This window comes from Gopherus flavomarginatus, chromosome 6 (assembly GCF_025201925.1).
Source record: "Gopherus flavomarginatus isolate rGopFla2 chromosome 6, rGopFla2.mat.asm, whole genome shotgun sequence".
NCBI lineage: Eukaryota > Metazoa > Chordata > Testudines > Testudinidae > Gopherus > Gopherus flavomarginatus.
In genome coordinates, this window is record NC_066622.1 from 97,666,322 (window position 1) to 97,688,523 (window position 22,202).

A 22,202-nucleotide genomic window follows, 5' to 3' on the forward strand; every position below is an offset into this window, starting at 1 on the left:
GGGGTGATACAAGTACCCAGGACAGACCTTAAATAGAGCTGGACAAAGAAAGATGAACCATTTGTAACACATTTTTGCTGAGAATTTTGCACCACTTTTCTATCAGAAAAGCATTTTGCCAAAGGCTAAAATTTTCAAAAGAGACTATGGGAGTTAGGCACCTAAATCCCATTGAAACTGAATGGGTATTGCAGGCCTTCCTGAGTCTCCTTGAAAAATCCCAACAAAAATCTTCCAACCTTCTCTGATCAAACAGAACAGGTCCAAGTATGGATCCTTGGGGCATGCCACTGTTCACCTTTTGCCGTGCTAAAAACTGACCATTTATTCCTGCTCTTGGTTTTCTGTCTCAGCCACTTTCTAATCCTTGTCAGTACTTTATGCCTTACCCCGACTATTTAGTTTTCTCAACCACCTCCTGTGAAGTGCTTTCTGAAAGTCCAACTAAATTATATCTAATAGCTCTCCTTTATCAGCACTGTTTTGTAGCTTGGAGAGGAACAATTTTCATCTAAAAAAGCCGTGCTGGTATGATTCCTCCCACAAGGGTATTGAACTTAATTACATTGTGGTCACTATTATTAAGTGGCTCAACTATAGCTACTTCTTGACTGAACTCCTGTGGGTTACATACGACTAAGTTGGGAACATTGTCTCCTTTTGTGTTCTCTAGAACTAGCTGTTCCAAGAAGCAACTGTTTTAACATGTTGATAAATTGCTTCTCAGTGGGGTACCGCAAGGGAGTTTGATAGGTCCAGTCTTATTTAATATCCTTATCGACAAAGTTGGAGGGACAGCTCTTCTACTGAAAGTCATAGATAATACAAAATTGAGAGGAGCTGTGAATAGCAGTGAGGACACAGAAATCACATAAAAGTGACCTAGACAGTTTGGACACGTGGACAGGAGATGATCAAATGAATTGGCAAAATACAAGCTAATATATCTGGGGGGAAATAATCTCAAACACAGATATACAATGAGAGGAAGAAAACTAGAAAGTGTTAAATTCTGAGACAGACTTCTGGGGAATAGTATACAACAAATTAGCCATGAGCTTGCAGGAGGATCTGGCAGCAGAAAAGATCTGTTCGATTTTGGGTGGCACGTGCGGACACTTCACAGCACAGAGAAGAAAGATCAAACTCCTGTTCTCTTTGGCTCTGGTGTGAATGCTTCTCCAATATTGCATTCACACATGGACACTTCAGTCTCAGACTTTACTAAAGCCTAACAAAAATCTTCAGTGGCCTGAAAGAAAATTAGACAAAGTAAAATGCACATAGCTTGACCAAACAAGGCGTACTAGGGAGGCATTATATCAGTCTACAAATGTATGGATGGGGTAGGCAAGAAGAAGGGAAAGGAAATTCATTCTTACGTGGTGGGAAGGTCTTTCTTGAACCTGCAAAATCTGACTGTGGAACAAGAGAAGGGGCTTACAAAACACTTTTAAAAGGGGACCCATCCTGTCAGGGGATGCTGAAAGGCGGCGGTAATACTGTTCCTCATCCAAAGTGGAAAGGGATCCAGTTATTCCTCCTTTTCAAGCATGCCTGCACAGTAATGTGCTTTAAATACCACTGTGTTGCACACTACGGAGCCTTAAAAATGAAGTGGCACAGGAGAGAGAAAGTCAGCAAAGAAAGAGAAGGGGGAGGTGAGGAACGGGGTAAAAAGAGAGTTGGGTCTGCAATGGTTTCTTACCAGTCACCTCATCCAGGCTCTCCTTAGTGAGATGGTCATTCTGATTGACCCACTCGCCATTGCACTTGAAGTAAATCTGAGTGGCTGGGTTGGCTCTGCAGATCAGCTCCACAGGTTTGTTCTTTACAATATATGCATCTTGTGGCTCCAGTAGGAAATGGGGGAGGGTCTCTGCAGGGGCTGACGGGAAGGAATCTGGAAGCACATCACCGTACTCAATTCCTGAAAGGAAAGAAAGAGTCAGGAAAACAGTTACTCCTACAGAGCATGCTCCACAAATGCTTCCACTAGCGTAACCAGAGTCTAAACCAATTTCAGCTCTTTATTTAAGAATTATCAGACACATCCATGCACACAATATGTTGGGGAAGAGTCAACACGCCTTTTGTAAAGGGAAATCATGCCTCACCAATCTAGTTAAACTCTTTAAAGATGTCAACAAGCATGTGGATAAGGCAAGGGTGATCCTGTGGACTTTCGGAAAGTCTTTGATAAGGTTCCACACCAAAGGCTCTTAAGCAAAGTAAGCAGTCATAGGATAAGAGGGACGGTCTTCTCATGGATCAGTAACAAGTTAAAAGATAGGAAACAAAGGGTAGGAATATATTGTCATTTTTCACAATGTGAGGGGCAAATCGTGGGATCCCCCAAGGATCTGTAGTAGGATCAGTGCTATTCAACATATTTATAAATGGTCTGGAAAAATGGGCAAACAGCAAGGTGACAAAGTTTGCAGATGATACAAAATTACTTAAGATAGTTAAGCCCAAAACAGACTGGGAAGAGTTATAAAAGGATCTCACAAAAGTAGGCGACTGGGCAAGAAAATGGCAGATAAAATTCAATGTTGATAAATGCAAAGTAATGCATATTGGAAAACAATCTCAACTATACACACAAAATGATTAGGTCTAAATTAGCTGTTTCCACTCATGAAAGATTTTGGAGTCATTGTGGATAGTTCTCTGAAAACATCCACTCATTGTGCAGCAGCAGTAAAACAAAACAAACAAAAAACACTAACCGAACGATAGGAACCATTAGGACATGGATCGATAATAAGACAGAAAATATCATAATGCCACTATATAAATCCATGGTATGCCCACATCTTGAATACCACATGTAGTTCTCGTCACCCCATCTCAAAAAAGGGTTTATTAGAACTGGAAAATATACAGAGAAGGGCAAAGAAAATGAGTAGGGGTTTGGATCAGCTTCCATATGAGAAGAGATTAAAAAGACTGGGACACTTTGGCTTAGAAAAAAGATGACTAAGGGGGGTTACGATGGAGGTCTATAAAATCCGAATGGTTTGGCACAAGTGAATAAGGAAGTGTTATTTGCCCCTCCACATAACAAAAGAACCAAGGGTCACCCAAGGAAATTAATAGGCAACAGGTTTAAAACAAACAGAAGGAATTACTTCTTCACATAATGCACAGTTAACCTGTGGAATTCATTGCCGGGGGATGTTATGAAGCCAAAACTATAAGTGGTTTTAAAAAAGAGTTAAATAAGTTCATAGTGGCTATTAGCCAAGAGGGTCAGGGATGCAACCCCATGATCTGGGTGCCTCTGACTACCAGAAGTGAAAATGAGAGATGGATCACTTGATAACTGCCCTCTTCTGTTCATTCCCTCTGAAGTATCTGGCACCAATCACTGTCAGAACACAGTGGGCTAGACGGACTATTAGTCTGACCCAGTGTGGCCGTTCTTATGTAAAATATCACAGCCAACTACTTCGCTACCACTACTTCCACTCCACACAAGTTTGCCATATCCTCTTAGAAGCCCGAAAACGATTATTTTCTTCCAGATTTTGTCCTTCCCCTGTTTATCCCTCATGCTTGTCTGCTCTGTGGCAGCCTTTTCCTTTCTTCTCTCTCAGACACCTTCACCTGCAATGATGTGAGTGGGGAAGTGCTCGTTTTCACTGCTGACAACAAGGGCAGCTCTCGGTAATGTCCAGTGTGTCACATGCAAATGGCAGAAACAGAATCCAACAGTGGCCAGCCTACTAGCCTTGAGACAACAAAGGAGACCCAAGTTTGGGTGCCTCACTGCTGGACCAGTTCAAGGCTGTGAGCCCTAAAGAGGGCCAGTGCCTGTAGAGGAAGGAAGCCCTTTTAATCACTCTACAGTGATGTCCTCTGGCTAATAAACAGAGGGGCATTTACAGGCTCAGGAGCAGTTGTATATATTGACCTGAGACCCTGGGAGCAAGGCTGCTACAATGTGGGACCTTAAGGAAAGAGATGGGGAATATCTCTCGGGTTATGAAAGAGACTGGAGGCCCTCAGAGAAGAAAAAACAAATATTAAGAATCCAGAGAACATTCGTCACTAGATTATAAATTAAATGTATTTCTGACATATTCTGTGCTCCAACAGAAGCCTGCTCTTTCACCCTTCACTGGAGCCATGAGCAACATATGACTCAGCCAAGTGCCTCTGACCCATAGCCATGCTATTCTAACCAGACCCAGAGCATCCATAGTGTGTCACTGGCACCCTAGCACTCTAAAGTCACACTAATCCTGCAATTCCCGCTGGGTGGAGGCACTTGCAATAGGGAAAACACACAATAAATCCAGGAGTTGGGGCGGGCACTTCATGTCAGAGCTACTTCATCATTGTCCAAACAGCAAGGTGAACGCACTATCAGGACACGAGGCACCTGAGGCTACTCTGAAGTGGGGTGCTTGGAGGATGTACCTACAAGTCATGGATCAGAACCAAAGGAGTTAAAGAAAATCAAGCCACTTTGAAATGAAAAGGAGGCTGTTCACACTATCTTCCTCCCAGTCTCCTGCTCCATGTCAGCTCTTTTCACAGGTTCCCTTCTGTGAGAATGAGCAGAGGGTCTGGCACTGCCCCAGGGCCTCCGATCCCACAGCCTAAAGGAATGCATTGGTATGATCCAAACAAAACCCCAGCAGGCCTTGCATTGGGAAAGCTGACCATGACCGCAACATAAATCACACAGACCTGTCTTTTCAGGTTTTAGGCACAGCTCTTTTTTGGATTCCAGTGATCCCTACAGCAGCCAACTGTCCCACTTCTTTTGCATAACACTCACATTCCACTACCCCTGCCCATGCCCTGCTCATCCCTCTCAGAAGATTATACACTCCAACACAGAGATCACAATATTTCATGAATGATCAACAACAGAGGTTTTGCAGCAGCTGCAAATATAATCCAAAGTACCAGTGACTTTTTTTTCCATGACTAAAACCATTGAATTGGTAATGGACTTGGACACCACATTCACAATCTCCCTGGCACATAAACGTGACTACTTCCATTCCAGCCAGGCCATTTGCTTTAGGAATTAAGAGCTATAAAGAAAGCAAGATCCTAGAGCACTTGAGAGTGGAGCAAGGATTTAATAATAGTCTCTCTAGAAACCGGAGTTCAGGTATGCCATTTTGGTCACAAGTGTAGTGAGTTTGTCAGGTTTGATCTTAGACAATATTTATACACATATACCAAAAGTTGACACAAAGGGACAATTGGTAGATCATGTTCAGGCAAGGCCAAGTAGTGACACAGAACAGAGGTTGATGTAGGTGAGCACTGAGCTACCACAGCAGAGCGGTATGTGCCCAGGAAACAACACAGGACGGAGTGGGTCGGGCTTGAGATGCTTGAGCAGAGTTGCCTGCATGCCCTACGTCCCGCTCTGACGAATGCTGTCCACTTCATCACCTTCATGAGCCCTAAAATGTAAACTAAGAATCACTAAACCCCTTGCATTCACAAATCACAAAATCAGGCCCTTTAAAAATCATGATTTTTTTAAAATTTGAAGATTGTTTTATTTGACTTTTTGGTTTCAGGGCCTTTAGGTAACTCTCAGGTCAAGTTTTCAGGCTTTTCTCTGCAACCCTGATGGCTATAAGCTTATCCTTTTTCAACTGGGAAGTGGAAATGGAGATTTTCAGCTCCAGGCACTAGGGATTCACAGTAAATGTTGCCAGATTGGTGATAAAATCTTGAGAGCTGGCAATGCTGAAGTGAGCCCACTCCCCAGCCACCCATAGCAAAAAGCTATGGTATAAAAGAGGACCACAGAACATTGGAAGTGTTATATAGGAAGTAAAAACAAAACAAAAGGCAAGCAGACCAAGAAAGCAAAATGACCAAGTTGCCCCCTGAGTGAAAAGCAGTGAGTGAAGAAACACACGAGGTCAGTCATTTAAAATCCATTTAGGAAAATTGACTTTCCATTTCCATTTTAACACAACACTAAGGGAGAACAGTAAGAAATTTGTCATAATCCATTAACTGCTCTTTTGGAAATAATGAATTAAACTCCAGGCTAGCTTCTCTCTCTCTCTTTTGGGCTCTTCCCCTCTCTGCTGCTGCCACCAGCCATTCCCTCTCTGATTTCATTTGCAGGTCTGTAATTTTCTCAGCACCTTACCAATTGCACTGGGACACAGAATAATTAGGATGTACAATGGCCTCCTGAAGAGCTATTGTGAGCTGCTGCCCAACTCAAACACCAGGCTGTCGGCTGGCGCTCCAAGCCATCACAGGGTAGGAGGGGAAGAAATGGGCAAGAGAGCATTATGTTTTTGTGAAGAACTGAACACAGTGCACTGAACATTCAAATACTTGAGGATTGAAGGATTTAATGAATAAGTGTCCTTCAGTGTAGATCCCAAAGATAAACAGTGGGGAGTGGTGACTAAAGAACAAGCATTTTCACAGCTTTCTGTTTTGGCCTTTAAGAAGAAGACATTAGTACAAAGCTCAGCAGGATACCGAGTGGACAACCAGCACAAGGGGTGACATAAACATCCCATCAGTTACAAAGATAAGGAGCAAGGGGGTCGGGAGAGCCTATCAGAACTGGGGGAAACAGGTACAGGAAGACTCACAGTCAAAACTGCTGACCATGATAATGTTGCAGGTGAAGTTCTCAATGGAGTGCCTGGATTTTACTGCTGGACTGGACATTAGACCGAGGCAGGCAACCTATGGCACACATGCTGAAGGCAGCACACAAGCTGATTTTCAGTCGCACCCACGCTGCCTGGGTCCAGGCCACCAGTCCGGAGGGCTCTGCATTTTAATTTAATTTTAAATGAAGCTTCTTAAACATTTTCAAACTTGACTTTACTTGACATATAATAGTTTAGTTATATGTTACAGACTTAAAGAAAGAGACCTTCTAAAAACGTTCAAATGGATTACTGGCACGCAAAACTTTAAATCGGAGTGCATAAATGAAGACTCGGCACAGCACTTCTGAAAGGTTGCCGACCCATGCATTAGACCCCACAGTCTTTTGCGAACAACATCAAACACAATTGATAGGCATAGCAAGGTTCTGGCCAACTATGGAGCACAAAGAATAGGAGCAAGACCAAAATGGCTTCTGCCCTCAGTGAGTAGAGACCAGCTGATACAGATGGACAGAAAAGAGCAGTACAGGAGAAGCCTTCACCTTTCATCAGGAAGACATCATCTTATTCCTCACATCACTGAAATGCTGCTACCTCTGAGCAAAACAACTATTACACAGCAACACAACACAACAGCAGATCCCTTTAGAGTTGAAATTTTAGCCGAGACACCAAGGCTAAAACTGTTCATATTGCAAAAAGTATCAGTCTAATTTTTGAAGTGCATTACAGCAACAGAAACCAGGTGAAATGGAACATACACTTCACCTAAGACACATGCTTCAAGGTAAAAAAATAAAATGACCATGCTACAAACCATTTACTTGACTATAATCACCCTCCCTAGTCACCATATTCAATGCTCTCCAGACCAGGTACTGCTGGAAACACACAGTTACTGGTTTACAGAGAAAAGCAGCTCTGTGAGCCTGGCTTTGAGTATAAAATTCATTAGGCACTGTACATCCTCACAATCTGACCATGAGACTTTGTGGGGTGGAATCCTTAACAGCTGAAGTGGAAGTCAAGACCTCTCTTTTACCTCACATCTGAAAACCACAGCACATCTAGTGCCATGCTGTGATATTGATTCAGCACCATCCCAGAGGGAGGAACATCACTTTCTGGCTGAATCGCCAAACTATCTACTGCAGAACCTGCATGTTTCTTGGAGATCTCCCATCTAGGCACTGGCCTGACAACATTCTGTGTCTCTAACCTGGCCTGATGAGACTCATGGAAAAAGATAATATGGCTATAAGCAACAGGGTGGGTGGATGGATTAGCACAGTGCCAGAGAGGCTTCTACCCTGCATTTGGCTGAGCATTGCTGATTCAGAGAGGAATGGTCAGGTGCAGCACTGCAGAGACCTTTGCAAAGCAGCAGGTAAGAGCAGCTAATACAAAGAGATGGTAAGTGCCAGATTACTCATGACTGAATTCCCAGTAACTCCTGGGTGCTTCCAGTATGTGCCATAAATCAAACATATTCTTAACCACATGCGTAAAAAGCCAATGCATGCTGCAAAAATGCCATTACGTATCACTGTGTCACCACACCTGAATTTAGGTGCCTTTTTCACTGATGAGTTCATACAAGGCTCTCCCAGGCCTAAGTGTTCAGCCTCCATTGCCTCTAGTTATTTCTTCCTCCTATACCTCTGGGGTGGCAGTACATTGGCTGCTGTAGCATTACATCACGTACTTAAACGGACACCTTTCATAGACACTACGAGCTCCTGGATCACAGGGAGTCTCACCTGTCTTACTCATTGTTCAATCACCAGGCTTTTTGGCAAAATAATGTAACCTCTTTGATTCCACAAATCTAGATTTTCTGGCAAAAGAGGCTGAGTAGTAAGGGTATCTCTTTCCAGCATCAGACAATGAAATGTGAAAACCTCTCTTAAAATAATATTTTGCATTCCGATAGCACTTTCCTACTAGGATTCCAAACTGTTTTACTAAAAATTAACGAAGTGTCTATCTCTGCAATGATAACTTCTTATTATCCCCCCTTACACAGATGGGGAAATTGAGGAGCACAATGGGAGAGTGACTTGGCCATGGTGTCAGAGCAGTTGGCTTGTGGACAGGGAGAAATAGAAAACCCAGATCTCCAGATTCCCTGTCTTCTCTCCTAACTCATCTATGCTCAAAGAAGTGGTAGCTCCCAGGATGGATGCACTGACTGTTCACTCATAGCGACCTAACGTGTAATGAATTTGGTATTCTCAATAAAGTCTCTACAGGACAGCTGCTGGTATCTCAATTCATCCCCATTAGCAGGGGCAGCTCCAGGTATTTTGCCGCCCCAAGCACGGCAGGCAGGCTGCCTTCGGCGGCTTGCCTGTGGGAGGTCCCCAGTCCCGCAGATTTGGTGGCACGCCTGTGGGAGGTCCGCCGAAGCCGCAGGACCAGCGGACCCTCCGCAGACATGTCGCTGAAGGCAACCTGCCTGCTGCCCTTGGGGTGACCAGCAGAGCGCCCCCCGTGGCTTGCCATCCCAGGCACGTACTTGGCGTGCTGGTGCCTGGAGCCGCCCCTGCTCACTAGCAGCCACTTCCTAGAAGTAAGAGACTGGAGTGACTGGGTGTGTTACAGGTCAGGAATGAGGTGCACTGGTGGAGCTGGACCAACACTGGACCAGCTAGGGAACAGAAAAGGAGAGTGAAGGTCAAGCGGAGGCGTACTGTAAGAGCATTGTGGGAGAAGCTTGCACAGCACCTGAGTGGTTCTACTCACAGCATTTCCTGTCTCTCATTTTCCTGAGACCCAACATTCATCCAAACTAAAAAAGTAATCCCAGTGCCCCACCATAATGGCTCGCGGCATATATTGTGGATATGCTCCACCTCCTTCCTGTACAGCAGAAATGCAGATACGCACATAAATATTGATTGCGACGTGCTCTGCGACATTCTCTGCTTCCCCCACATCTGCCTGCGGAAAAAGCCATTTATGCTCTTTGCCTGAGCTGCAGGCCGTTTTTATGACTTTGTTTTACAACTCTAATGCCAGGATCATTTATAAAGTAGGTTTGTATATACCGAATGTAAACATTAGAAATCCATTAGTCTCTTAAAGTGCGTCTGGCAGAGTTCTCCCCCACCCTAGCCCTCCCGGTAATCTCCAGTCCTCTCCCAGGCATGGCTGAAGGGAATTTCAAAGGATTACAAGTACTTAAAGATATATTATCCCTGGCCAGAGTTGTAATGCAGGCCTGAAGCTACCGATTAAGTTTCTCTCTGCTGCATGTGCGCCAGTTAGTTTTTTATTTCACTTTTTTTTTTTTCAAGTCAGATTTAAAACCCTATGCCATGGGCTAACAGCACTGCAATTTACAAGCTGTACTAGCACGAACTTCCTCCAAGCAGGGCACTGATTTGCAGAAGGAAAAGGACCTTCGCCTTCTGGTTTACAACATTCTTTCCTCATGACCTTACATATAGCATCACCTCCCACCCAAAATTCATGGGAGTATTCTGATGCTTACCACCTGCCCCATGTCATATAAACCCAGCTCAAACAGTGACCAGAGAGGCATGAATTGACTTCAAGTGCAGTGGGGCTGTGACATCACAACTTGGAGACTTTTCATCTTCACATAGAGACATAGTGTCATGACAGGATGCTGCTACATCACATCACCATATGCCAAGGCAACAACCCAAATGCAAACATCTCTATGTTCTGTTGTGGCACTGCTATGTGATTGCTTTGTCCCAGAACCCAGGCTAGGTATGACGGCAGGCACTCTTCCATACTACAGAATAACATGCAAATCCTTCTGGTATGCGTGAGAGGACTCATCATTAACCAAAACAAAATCCAGACATTTTCCCTACCGCAGTAGACACTTTGCTTCTCTCTTGATTATAATTGGGGCTTTGGGTCAGAGAGGATTTTTGTGTGTGTGTGTGGGGGGGGGGGGGGGGAATTACAGATGAGTCATGGCAAAAGTGGATACAAAAACACGCAGATTTGACTCATCCTTGATTATCTACAAAATGATCTGTACTATCCCTGCCCAGGAGCAGAGCACAGACAGCCCATCAGCCCCCAGCATGGGGTTCAGCAGCAAGAAGAGCCCACAAAACCAGAAAGTCAGAGTCTGTGACTCCTGGGACCTCCTGTGACAAAACCACAGTCCTACTTACAGTCAGAATGCATGTTCCCCTTTCTAATGTACGTACGGAATTCCAATAGGGCCTAATACACAAGTCCACAATATTGAGGTGTAAGAAATATGTCCTTCATGAAGCTCCACCTAGAGGCAGCATTTTCCCAAAGGCTCCTCACCCCAGTTATACAGCACAAGGAGGGAATCTGAGGCCTGGTCCACACTACAGCGTTAAATCGATTTAAACAGCGTTAAATCGATTTAACGCTGTACCCGTCCACATTACAAGGCACTTTAAATCGATTTTAAGAGCTCTTAAAATCGATTTCTGTACTCCTCCCCAACGAGAGAAGTAACCCTAAAATCGATATTACTATATCGATTTAGGATTAGTGTGGACGGAAATCGAAGTTATTGGTCTCATTCTTTTACTGAGCTACCCAGAGTGCACCGCTCCGGAAATCGATGGTAGCCTAGGATCATGGACGCATACCACCGAATTAATGTGCCCTAGTGTGGACGCGTAAATCGATTTTATAAAACCAGTTTTATAAAACCGGTTTTAATAATTTCGATTTTATGCTGTAGTGTAGTGTAGACGTGGCCTGAGTGACGTGCTCAGTCGTAGACAGCTGGCAGCTCAGCTGCGATTAGAACACAGGACCATCTCTATCCTTGTCTTTTGTTCTAATCATTTGATCACATGATTTCCTAAATCCCCTTTCATTTCCGTGAACCAGCCCGTAGCTATATTGCTGAGGTGGCCAGCCTTCCTTTGTTTCTGTGAGGGGAAAAGGAGAGGCTCCTGATGTTGGGGACGTGGACAGCAGCATATTGTCTCACAACCCTCTTTCTTATCCATGCTAGTCTTATATGGAATAACCTGCCCCATGGAAATACCAGTGAATTCCAAGCAACTATTGTCACCAGGCAGCATGGAGAAAGAGGCAAAAGATTCCTGCATGTCCAGCCCCCATCCAGATCCAATCCCGGTATCTGCTGAGGACAGGACAATGGGAAAGCAACCAAATTCTCTACTCCTTATACAAAGCTTGTGCACATCATTCATGTGAAGGGGCAAAGAGCCGTTTCCCCCCAAGTATCACCGGCACCCAAAGTCTGGCAATGCTCACTCTTCAGCTACATTCCCTCACCCCTCCCGGCCTGTTCTCTCATACATTTGGTTCATTTACATAAATACCTGCACAACACTAAACCCAGCAAACTAACTCTTCACCAGAGACCACCCCAGTGGGAGGGACACTAGCAGCCATGACGTCAGCAAAGCACAGCCCTGCTGACATGTCTGTACCTGCTTACACCAGGGCTGAGCTTTGCCCTAAGAGACTGCTCCTCTCTTTCCTCTGAAAATGAAGAAGGTAAGAGAAAATAAACCATCAGCCCAGCTCCCCGGTAGACAGCTCCCTCTCTCTCTCCATTTCAGCTGTTGCTTGCAGCCAGTAGTAAAGAGACAGAATACACAAAGTGGCAGCTCAAGCCAGGCGTCCTGCCCTTGTAATGTGCCTCTTATTTCTCTACGATTTAAAGTGAGCGAGGGAGGGGGCCAGGGAAGAGAAGAAAGAAATAACTACTAGCAATCTTTAATACCATCAGGCAGCGGAATGCTCCAGCCCCTAGTCAGCCCACAATTCAGGGGAAGGAAAAGAGGGTGTTATTAACCTCCACCCTCCTCCTTTCACTGCCACAAATCTAATAGGTTGTCCCTGCCTGAGCAGGGACGTGAGGCTTCCAGTCATTTCACTGCAGCACCAAAAGATGTGAAACAACAAGCCTCAGCTGGGAGTGGATTCTTTGGACCATGCTTTCCCACAGTTAATGGCTGGGCTGTTACCACCAACAGCATGGTCCTGGTTAAAGTTTAATGGTTCTTTCCTCAGGATGGGGTGGCTGTGGTCCTCAGAGCCTCTTCCCTACCTGATCTCCTTTCATTGCCACTCAGGTCATCACCACCATTCAGATCAAGGAAACTCCTTCGTCATTAAGCAGTGGGAGCTTTCCTGACAGAGCTGAGCAAGCTTCTTAGGTAGAATCTGAACTTCTACAGATATGAGGAAGAAGTCAAAGCAAGGCCCCATGCACAGAGGCACAAAGCACTGGACCTCAGGGGCCTCCCTTCTGTTTCATACCTTGCCCTACATGTTCCAGGTTTCTTATCCATGGGGAACACAATTCATTTGGTGGAGGGTTCCAGCTCATGTGTATATTTCCCTGTGGCCATATTGAGAATTAGTCTAGGTTTTAATGGCTTTTAAATCCTGTTTGGTTTTACATTTGAGTTGAAAGAGCTAAAATCCTTTAAAAAAGTGAATATCAAAATGGATAACGTCTGCCACTGGCTCAGATTTCAAACCTGAGCAGGTTTCAAACCTGAGAATTTGCCCCAGTAGTGGGGATGGCTGGGAGAATCCTATGTAGGCCAGGGAGAGCCGTGGGGACTGAGCTCAGAAATGCAGCCCTAATGAGCAGCACAGGATCGGAGTGGCATATTCACATAGGACTGGTCTGCTGAAACCAGTCCTCACAGTGCTCCCTGGCTCCCACCCCTTTCCCCTCCTCTAGCAGTGCACACAGGCCATAAAGCTGCCCTAACGCCACCTCCTTCCAGCAACGGGGTATGGCTGAAAGGGACTGGATTCCAGTGATGCCCAGACTGTGTAACAGCCCCTTGGAAGCCATTGCAGACGGTCAAATTTAGCAGCCCTGATTTACACCAGAGGTCAAAGTGATTCCTATGAGCCCCGCTATTGGGGAAGTACTTTAGGCTATCTTTCCCATCCCTGCCTGCCCAGCTGTGCCAAGCACAGCTCTGCTGCATCTGTGGATGTGGCCCAAACTTTGTGGATGAAAGAGAAGAAAGCCGTAACTAAAGAAAGGACCCCGCAGCTTGACAGAGCACATTTGCTTCTTCAGCCGGTTGCAAAAGTTGGTGTTTCAGTGAGCTATGGCAAGGGGGAGAATGGGAGTTTGGGATGGCGGGGGGATGGGTATTTTGTTGGGAAGAAGGAAGAGTACCATGCTGGGCACATTTATCATAAGCAATCAAAACAGCCTTTCATACCCCCTCCTGACACTTGCTAATTCCAGCCAGCCCTGGCCACCCACTGCATGGGAAATCTCTTACATTCTCTCCACGGGGAAAAAATCCATTTAGTATTGGGGGGGGGGCAGGTGCACACACACAAAACAGCCCCTTTCCTTTTACATCAGCTTCATTGTGGACGAATAGATTGATGATCCTGGCTCTTCTTAATATAAAAAGGGAAACACTAAGAGCATTAATTTAAAAAAAAAAAAAAACACCTGTTAAATGGAAGCTGACTGGTATGGGAAAAGCAGGGTTACTTGCAATAGAGAAGCACCCTCTTCCTGGTACAGGCAGATTCCCCTAGGAGAAGTTTTCTATAGCTCCTTTACATCAGGGTCTCAAACACAAGGCCTGCGGCCTGCAGACTTATTTGCTGTGGTCCACCAAGTTTCCCGCACCCCCCTCCCCCCAAGTTATTTCCTGCGGCTGCCAAGCTCCCTTCACCTGCCGCCTCTCCTTCCCCCCCAGAGCACCGCATCCCCGCTCCTCTGCCTACCTCCAGGCGCTGTTTGGTGGTGCTTAGCGCTTTCCAAGAGGGAGGGGCAGGGGTGGGGAGCCATGCACTCAGAGGAGGAGGCGGAGAAGAGGCGGGGCAGGGACGGGGATTTGGGGAAGGGGTTGGAATGGGGGCGGGGAAGGTATGGGAAGAGGCGGGGCATGGGAAGGGCCTAATGGAAGGGTTGGGGTGGGAGTGGGGACAGCGGGGGTGGGGGCTGTAAGTCATGCGACCTTCGGGCCAATGTACTAGCCCTCATGTGGCCCTCGTGGTCATTTGAGTTTGAGACCCCTGCTTTACCTGATCTGCCACTTCCACCTGACACAGCAGGAAGTCGTCACTTCCCCAGCCTTTCAAGACAGGTCAAATAAAAAGGAGATGTTAGCAGGAAAAGGGAGCGTAAAAGGGCAGGGAGGATTACAGAGGGAACAGACTGCTTGGAACGGGAACAAGGACCCAGCCACAGATGCAGGCAGAGAAGCCACAGAATTATAGAAATGTAGGGCTGGAAGAGACGTCAAAAGTCCAGCCTCCTGTGCTGAAGCAGGGTATAGTAAACAGAAACCTCCAGTGGAGGGGATTCCACAACCTGCCTTGGAAACCAAGATTACTGGGAGCGGAGGGAAAAGGGCAGCTGGAGAATAAGAGTGTCCATTGTTCTCTTTGCCTTTACTTCCCCGCTGGAATCCAGAGCAAAGCTCAGTTTGCTGCTGGGCAGCCAGGGGTCCCAAGAAAGGGTACTTAGCTGAATATGGAAGCAGAGTCAGGGACAGAGCCTTTCCCTCTGCTTGGAGGCAGAAAGGTGGGGGTGAGGGTAGAGGGGGCATTCTTCTAAATGACGGCTGAAGAAGCTGGTGAAGAATGAGAGAGAGTGATGCCTGGGAAAGACTCTCTCTGTCCATATCTGAACTGCTGTGGGTTCCTGACTCCCTCTTTTCCATCTCTAGAGAAGAAATGTTTGCTGTGAACACAGGTCCAAATTCATCCCTGCTGTAATTACACTGAAGTCAAAGGTGTTACACCAGGGATAAATCTAGCCCCCAAAGTCCAGCAATACAAGGCAACGAATGTGGCTATTAGAGAGCCAGTCCAGTCAGCATCACGCCCCACTCACCTGGTGAGCTTACTGAACTCATTCAAAGATACAGCTTAAAAGTCATTATCAAACCATGGCAGACAACACAGAGGGGACAGCTTCCTTCTTAACGATCCCCCTGTGAGCCCTAATTTCTCCTCGGGCTCATCAGGCAAATGTGTTGCTCTCTGCATTGTTAAGAAACAAAACCAAAAACAAAACTGGATTGCAATTTTGATTAAGGTTTAAACCTTTTGCCATTTAATCAGCTTCATATTGCTCCTAGTATTGCACTAATAGCACTGGCAAGATCCAAGCAGAAAAGCCAGCACTGTGCCTCCTCCTTCCCAGTAATGCCAACACACCTCCGTCTGGATATGTAATATCCCTGCTATTCCAACCTTCTGGCCTCCCGAGGCCAGGCTGCCAGTCACATCAATCTACATGCTGGTCTTTTAAATAAACATCTGCCACACAGAGACCAGCAAATTCACATGCTCCTTTTAGCTACACTGAAACCCAGGCCTATGGAACGGAGCAGACTGAAAGTTAACACTGGGTGTCTCCTGCCCCTTGTCAAACTATGGTCCCCCCAGAAGTACTGGGAGTTTTTAAGATCCTATCTATACTGTTTCAAATCTATGGGGGGACCTGGTTACAACACAGTAGCTCCAACCATGATCAAAATATGCATTGGTCTTGCAATATAGAGGGGAAGAACTGTAGTTTAACAGTGTTCCTTAACCCTGCGAAAACTCCACTACAATAGGTCATTTTACAAGCCATTCAGGTCCTAAACATTTGCGGAAGTAAAGAGAGATGGAAAACATGGCAGCACAGGGTAGGCGTGGTTACCCACAAGAAATGTGATGTTTTCTGAATCCAGGCACCTAGGATGTTTTCAAGGTGAAACATACAAGCACCTCTCTCTCTCTTGCTTTCTCCAAGTTTTTTTAATGCTATTAGCAGGTAAAAAATATTTATAATAAACTTGACAAAGGGAGGGAGTTTCAAAAGGGCCTAAGTGACATAGAAACACAAGTCCCATTGATTCTCAATGATAATTTTTCTACCAAGTCATTTAGATATTTAAAAACATAAGATACTCCAAATTCTGCTCTCAGTTACAACTTGTGTATACCTCACTAATTTCCAGTGTTGCAGATGTAACTGAGAACACATTATGGCCCTTAGAATGGAAGGAGAGAGAGACATTCTCTTATGGCACAAACATACACACACACACACACAATCACACACATACACAAGGGAGAGAGATACATATACTTACGTAAGAATGAGAACGATTCTCCTACATATCCATGCAGTAGATTTACTATACCGTTCACACAGGCAACAAAACTTGAACAAACAAACCAATAATATTTGAGAGTATAGTGCACTGACTCTGATCACACTACTTCCTGCACACATTTACAGTGCGGAGGAGAGTTTCCTCTATCTCAGGCTGCGATCTTTAAAGAGGACATCGTTCTTCTGATGTCAGTGACTTTCAGTGGGAACCAGGTGCCTAACTCCCTCAATCCCTTTTAAAATGTCCCAGCCCTAAGAAACAACTGAGATACTCTACACCAGGGATAGGCAACCTATGGCACAGGTGCCGAAGGCGGCACGCGAGCTGATTTTCAGTGGCACTCACGCTGCCTGGGTCCTGGCCACTGGTCCGGAGGGCTCTGCATTTAATTTAATTTTAAATGAATCTTCTTAAATATTTTAAAAACCTTATTTACCTTACATACAACAGTTTAGTTATATATTATAGACTTATAGAAAGAGACCTTCTAAGAACGTTAAAATGTATTACTGGCTCACAAAATCTTAAATTAGAGTGAATGAACGAAGACTTGGCACGCCACTTCTGAAAGGTTGCCGACCCCTGCTCTGTACTATAGTCTTCCACCTATGTATGCAGTTACATTTGTTCCAAATGAGCGCACACCTCTAAGTGAGTATTATAGAGGGTGCAAGTGTTACCCCCTGGTCAGTGTGTGTTACGCATTCTCCTCTGTTCCCGATCTGCAGAGGATGACAGTCAGTTACAGTGCAAGACACAGAGCCTGGCTCTTCAGCTCAAACAGTGGTGACTCATCCTTTCAGGTCTGGAGGTCCCTGGTTCAGTGTGTCAGTGGCCATCACACAAGGCAGCGCAGGATCAAGTCCAAGCCCTTTGCTACTAGCTACCATTGGGACACAGGCATAATGTGAAAGGCTTTCTAAAAGGAAAGAGCCACAGGATTTTAAATGATCCCTCTGACCCTCCCCGCCAAATAATATTTTGTCAGGTTGAATTTTGCACTGGTTCTTCATGTGTACAAAGTGCTTTGGGATCTTGATGAAAGGTACTATATAAATGTCAGTCATTATAAATCAAAGTTATCCAGCATGTAGGAAAAAGGGTGCATTTCAAAACACATACATTTGGTGCTACAACACCTAATTTTTTATTTAGCGAGGCAGGAGCGGGGAAAGGAGTACTTTGAAGGCTGCTTTTTTCAAGCAATGAGCACATGATGTTTCCAGGCATGACACCGACTTGAAGTAGTTACAGAAAGTGCAGCTAGAAAGAAGAAAATGCCCTTCCCTTCCTTGTTTGGACAAAGATTTCCAACTAAATCCTGACTTTAATTACAACAAATCTTTTACCAGCAAAAATCAGTATAAGGAATCAATCAAAAGGCTGCATTCAGCACCTTATGCTGCAAAAAAGTTTCTTCTTGTGTCTGTCCTGAAATAAGGCACCACCGCTAATCATCATAGCTGACAAGACAATAAAGTAAAGGGAGAGTGCTCTCGTCTCATGTCCTCCTTCAAGAGCAAAACAATTATAGTCTCCCTGACCAGGACGTAACAACATATAAGACTTAAGAATGCTCTGCTTTGCAAACACTCCCTACAACTCCAAATGATTTCCTTTCCCCAAGTTTGCAAATAGTGCAATAATTTAACCTCCCTTCCATTTCAGGTTTATTATTTTGTGAAGAGGTAGTAGGTTTAAAAAACAAAAAAAAAGGAAGAGTGTCATCACCTCCTTTTCTGAAAGGAAAACAGAACACACACAAGCTATTGAGCTGGGACTAAAGATTACAAAGGTCCTCTCTGTATTGCCGGCAGTTTTGATTGTTTTGCCCTACACTGTGTTTTTGCTTTGCTAGTACCAGCAGGTCAAGGCCTCCTTTCCCCTTCGCCTGCCATCAGCCTATTCAACCCCATAGGACAATTCCCTCAGCAAGGGGCACTGAGAAAAGGGGAGGGGCCGGGTTTTGTCCTGTCATGGGACATTTTTGAGGAGAGGGGAGGAGAAAGGCCAAAATAAAGGAAAGAAAAGAAGGGGATGGCAGGGAGTGAGGGAAGAAGAAAAGGCTTCAGAACGTGACACATATCAATAGACACCGCTTAGCACTTTCTGCTACATTTGGCAATTTGGGGGCTTTTTCTGAGTGGCAACAAAAGGCCGTCTGGCTTCTGTAAACAAAGTCCTTTTTACCTCGCTGACCTCACTCAAGCAAGCAACCCTCAAGAGCTCTAGATGGGCAGCATGGAAGAGTGTGAGAGCCAAAAAACCCCACATACGCCACCAATTTCCCCTGTATTTCTGCCGCACCCGATGAGCATCATGTCTACTCCGTGAGTCGATTCAGAGACACACCACATGACCTCCAAAGCAGAAGGGAACATTACTGCAAGCCTGCAGTAATGTGCAAGGAGCTCCGGCTGATGGCTTGATAAGCAGCAAGTGGTGATTGAGGCTTTGTCTACACTGGACCTTGTCTTCAGGGGTGTGAAAGAACACCCTCCCCCGCCAAAGATAAATGTTTTACTGGTGTGAACAGCGCTTTGTCGGCGGGAGAGCTTTCCTGCCAAAGCTACTGCCACTTGTTGGGGATGGAAGGCTTTTGCCAGTGGGAGAGCTCTCTCCTGCCTACAAACAGAAGCTACACTGCACACCTTTTAGTGGCACAGCTGTAGTGGCACGGCTGTGTTGCTAAAAGGTGCATAGTGTAGACAGTCTGAGGAATGTTTCACTGCACTGGTTTATACAATTCACTAAACTTCCTTATTTGGTGGTAACCAAAGTGAGAAACTGATTTCACACAGAGCCAGGCGTAGTGTTAGCAGGCTTCTCTGTATTGCTCTGTCCAGGAGCCTTAATGTCGACCAACGGCCCCCAATGCTACACCAGCCCTGGTCCTCCGCACAACTCTGCTAATGCTGCTCAGTCTGTGACAGACAGGCAGTATATGGACAGACATATTTTGGAATACGCATATATAGCTATGGCCAGGCACCTTGCCACCTAGAGGCTAATGAGAAACCAGATCAGGGTAAATGCAAATGCATACTAGCCAACACAGAGCTAATATAGTCGTTCAACATGGGACCTACCTATGGAAGAGCACTATGTCATAGATGGACGGGGACAGCCATAACTAACATACCAGACACAAGATGGGTTATACACAAGCCCCCATCCTGTCCATCCCTGCAATGTCAGAGAGCTGCACAGCAATCATGGTTAGCACATGGCAGCCACAAACAGGCCAATCCAGAATCATTCTGGACAGTGGTGGATTAGCCACTGGGCCAACGGGGCCCATACCCAGGAGCCCCAGCCAACTGGGGGACCCATAAAAATGGGCACCTCGGTGCCTGACCTGCTTCATCTGCCTAGTGCTCCTGCTGGAGAGCAGGTCGGGGCATGGGGGCTTGCCCTACTCTGCCTGCCCAGCACTCCTGCCGGGGAGTGGGAGCTTGCCCTGATCTGCCTGCCCAGAGCTTCTGCTGAGGAATGGGGTTGGAGTACAGGGACTTGCCCTGATCTGCCTGCCTGGCGCTTCTGCCAGGGAGTGGGGAAAGCCCCCACACTGTGACCCTGCTACCCAGCAGGAGTGCTGGGGAGAAGGGTGGAAACTGCAGGCGGAAGGGGTGGGGAGGGACCCCCACTTGCTTCGGCCCAGGGCCCCATAAACCCCTAATCCGCCTCTGATTCTGCTTTTCCTGCACCATGGCTTGCTTACTGCTATCCAAAACCCATGTGCGCAGGAGGTCATAGGCGCCAACTTTTCCTGGTGCTCTCCCCCACCCCCGCCCCCATTCCAACCCCTTCCCCAAAGTCCACGCCTCAACTCTTCCCCCTCCCTGCCCCTATTGGACCCCTTCCCCAAATCCCCACCCCACCTTTTCCCAGAGCATACCCCACTCCCCCTCCTCCCCCCTCCCTCTCAGCCCTTGCCACCACGAAACAGCAAGCGCTGGGAGCCAGGGGAAGAAGCGAGGACGTGGCGCGCTCAGGGAAGGAGGCGGAGCGGAGGTGAGCTGGGGCGCGGCACTGCTGGTGGGTGCAGAGCACTTACCAATTTTTCCCCGTGGGTGCTTCAGCCCCAGAGTACCCACAGCGTCAGCGCCTATGCAGGAGGTATCATTTTCTCTCACCTGCGTATCAGCACCCTGAACATATTCATATGGGAGCTTGCTTATCTACTGTAGGGTGACCAGATGTACCAATTTTACAGGGACAGTCCCGATTTTTGAGTCTTTTTCTTATATAGGCTTCTATTACCCCCCATGCCCTGTCCTGATTTTTCACACTTGCTGTCTGGTCACCCTAATCTACTGATACTGGAGCCTTAGAGTGCGCCAACACTATACCACGCTCTGACTGCTCCTTGTGCAAAACACTGCACTCTTAGCCACACATTCTCTCTCGCTCTTTGCCCAGTTTGCCATGGACATTCTTCCAGTCAGTTTCACACCCACTGCCCTATTTCTCATGGCCATTGCATCCATTAGATTGCTATTACTGGTCAGGGGCATGGTGTGCAATGAGATACTCCACCCTTTACTTGATGTGTGCTGCTTTGCTATATGTGGACCCATAGGAGGCAATCCCAGGCAAGGGACACTACCTCTTTCTCAAGCATTTTGCTGCTGTCTTGTTGCCAGAAATTATTGCATCCAAAAGAATGATTAGGGAGTGGAATTTTGAGACAAAAGTGGCTGCATGCTGACTGTATGAGACAGAAAACCACAGCCTAGAGAATGAGTAAACTGAATCCGAGAGACTGAGGGAGAGAGGCACGGACATCTCCTTTAGCCCGGAAAATGACTTCTCTCTCTCTCTCTCTCTCTCTCTGACAGTAGGTGAAATGTTGGCACACAGCATATTTGATGAGATGCATGTCACACATTTTAATCTGATGGACTTGATCCGGATTACTTGCAACATCTGTTCCTCAGTGACTTATGTGGAGATGTTTGCTGCCAGCTCTCTCAACTTGTAAAAGATCGACAACCTCCAACAATTAGAGTCTTTCGTTGGGGGTGGCATTTGGGGGGAGGGTCTGAAGGGAAATCAGATTAAACAAAGAAAACAATGGACAGATTCAGAAAACAACTTCCCCACCCCTGTGGGCTTGTTGTCCCACAGTTCACTGCAATTGTCTCCCGTCACACACAAACGGGAAAGCGTTAAAATCCTCTCTCCTGCAATTGTTATCCATCAAAACATTTGGGAGATTATGGGAGCATTAGTGAGTGAGAAACCCAGTGTCCATCCCCCAATTCCTCTCTTCCCCTCCCCAACTGCACCACAAGCAGGCATACAGATACACAGTGAGAAAAGGAACATCGTCTAAGGATTAAGCACATGGCCAGGAGTCAGGAAATCTATGGCCAAATCTGCTAAATCTCCTATGTGGCCTTGTAAAAGCAGCAAAGAGTCCTGTGGCACCTTATAGACTAACAGATGTTTTGGA

The 22,202-nt window shown here is 46.1% G+C and overlaps 1 protein-coding gene across 3 annotated transcripts in view; it reads right to left on the reverse strand.

Annotated features, from left to right (window-relative positions):
• UNC5B (unc-5 netrin receptor B) overlaps positions 1-22,202 on the reverse strand; it is a 149,613-nt gene that overhangs the window by 41,415 nt on the left and 85,996 nt on the right. For all 3 annotated transcript variants that reach the window (XM_050959334.1, XM_050959335.1, XM_050959333.1), the window contains exon 2: positions 1,709-1,930. In XM_050959334.1, coding sequence (XP_050815291.1) covers positions 1,709-1,930 — 222 coding nt within the window. The remainder of the gene's footprint in view (positions 1-1,708; positions 1,931-22,202) is intronic.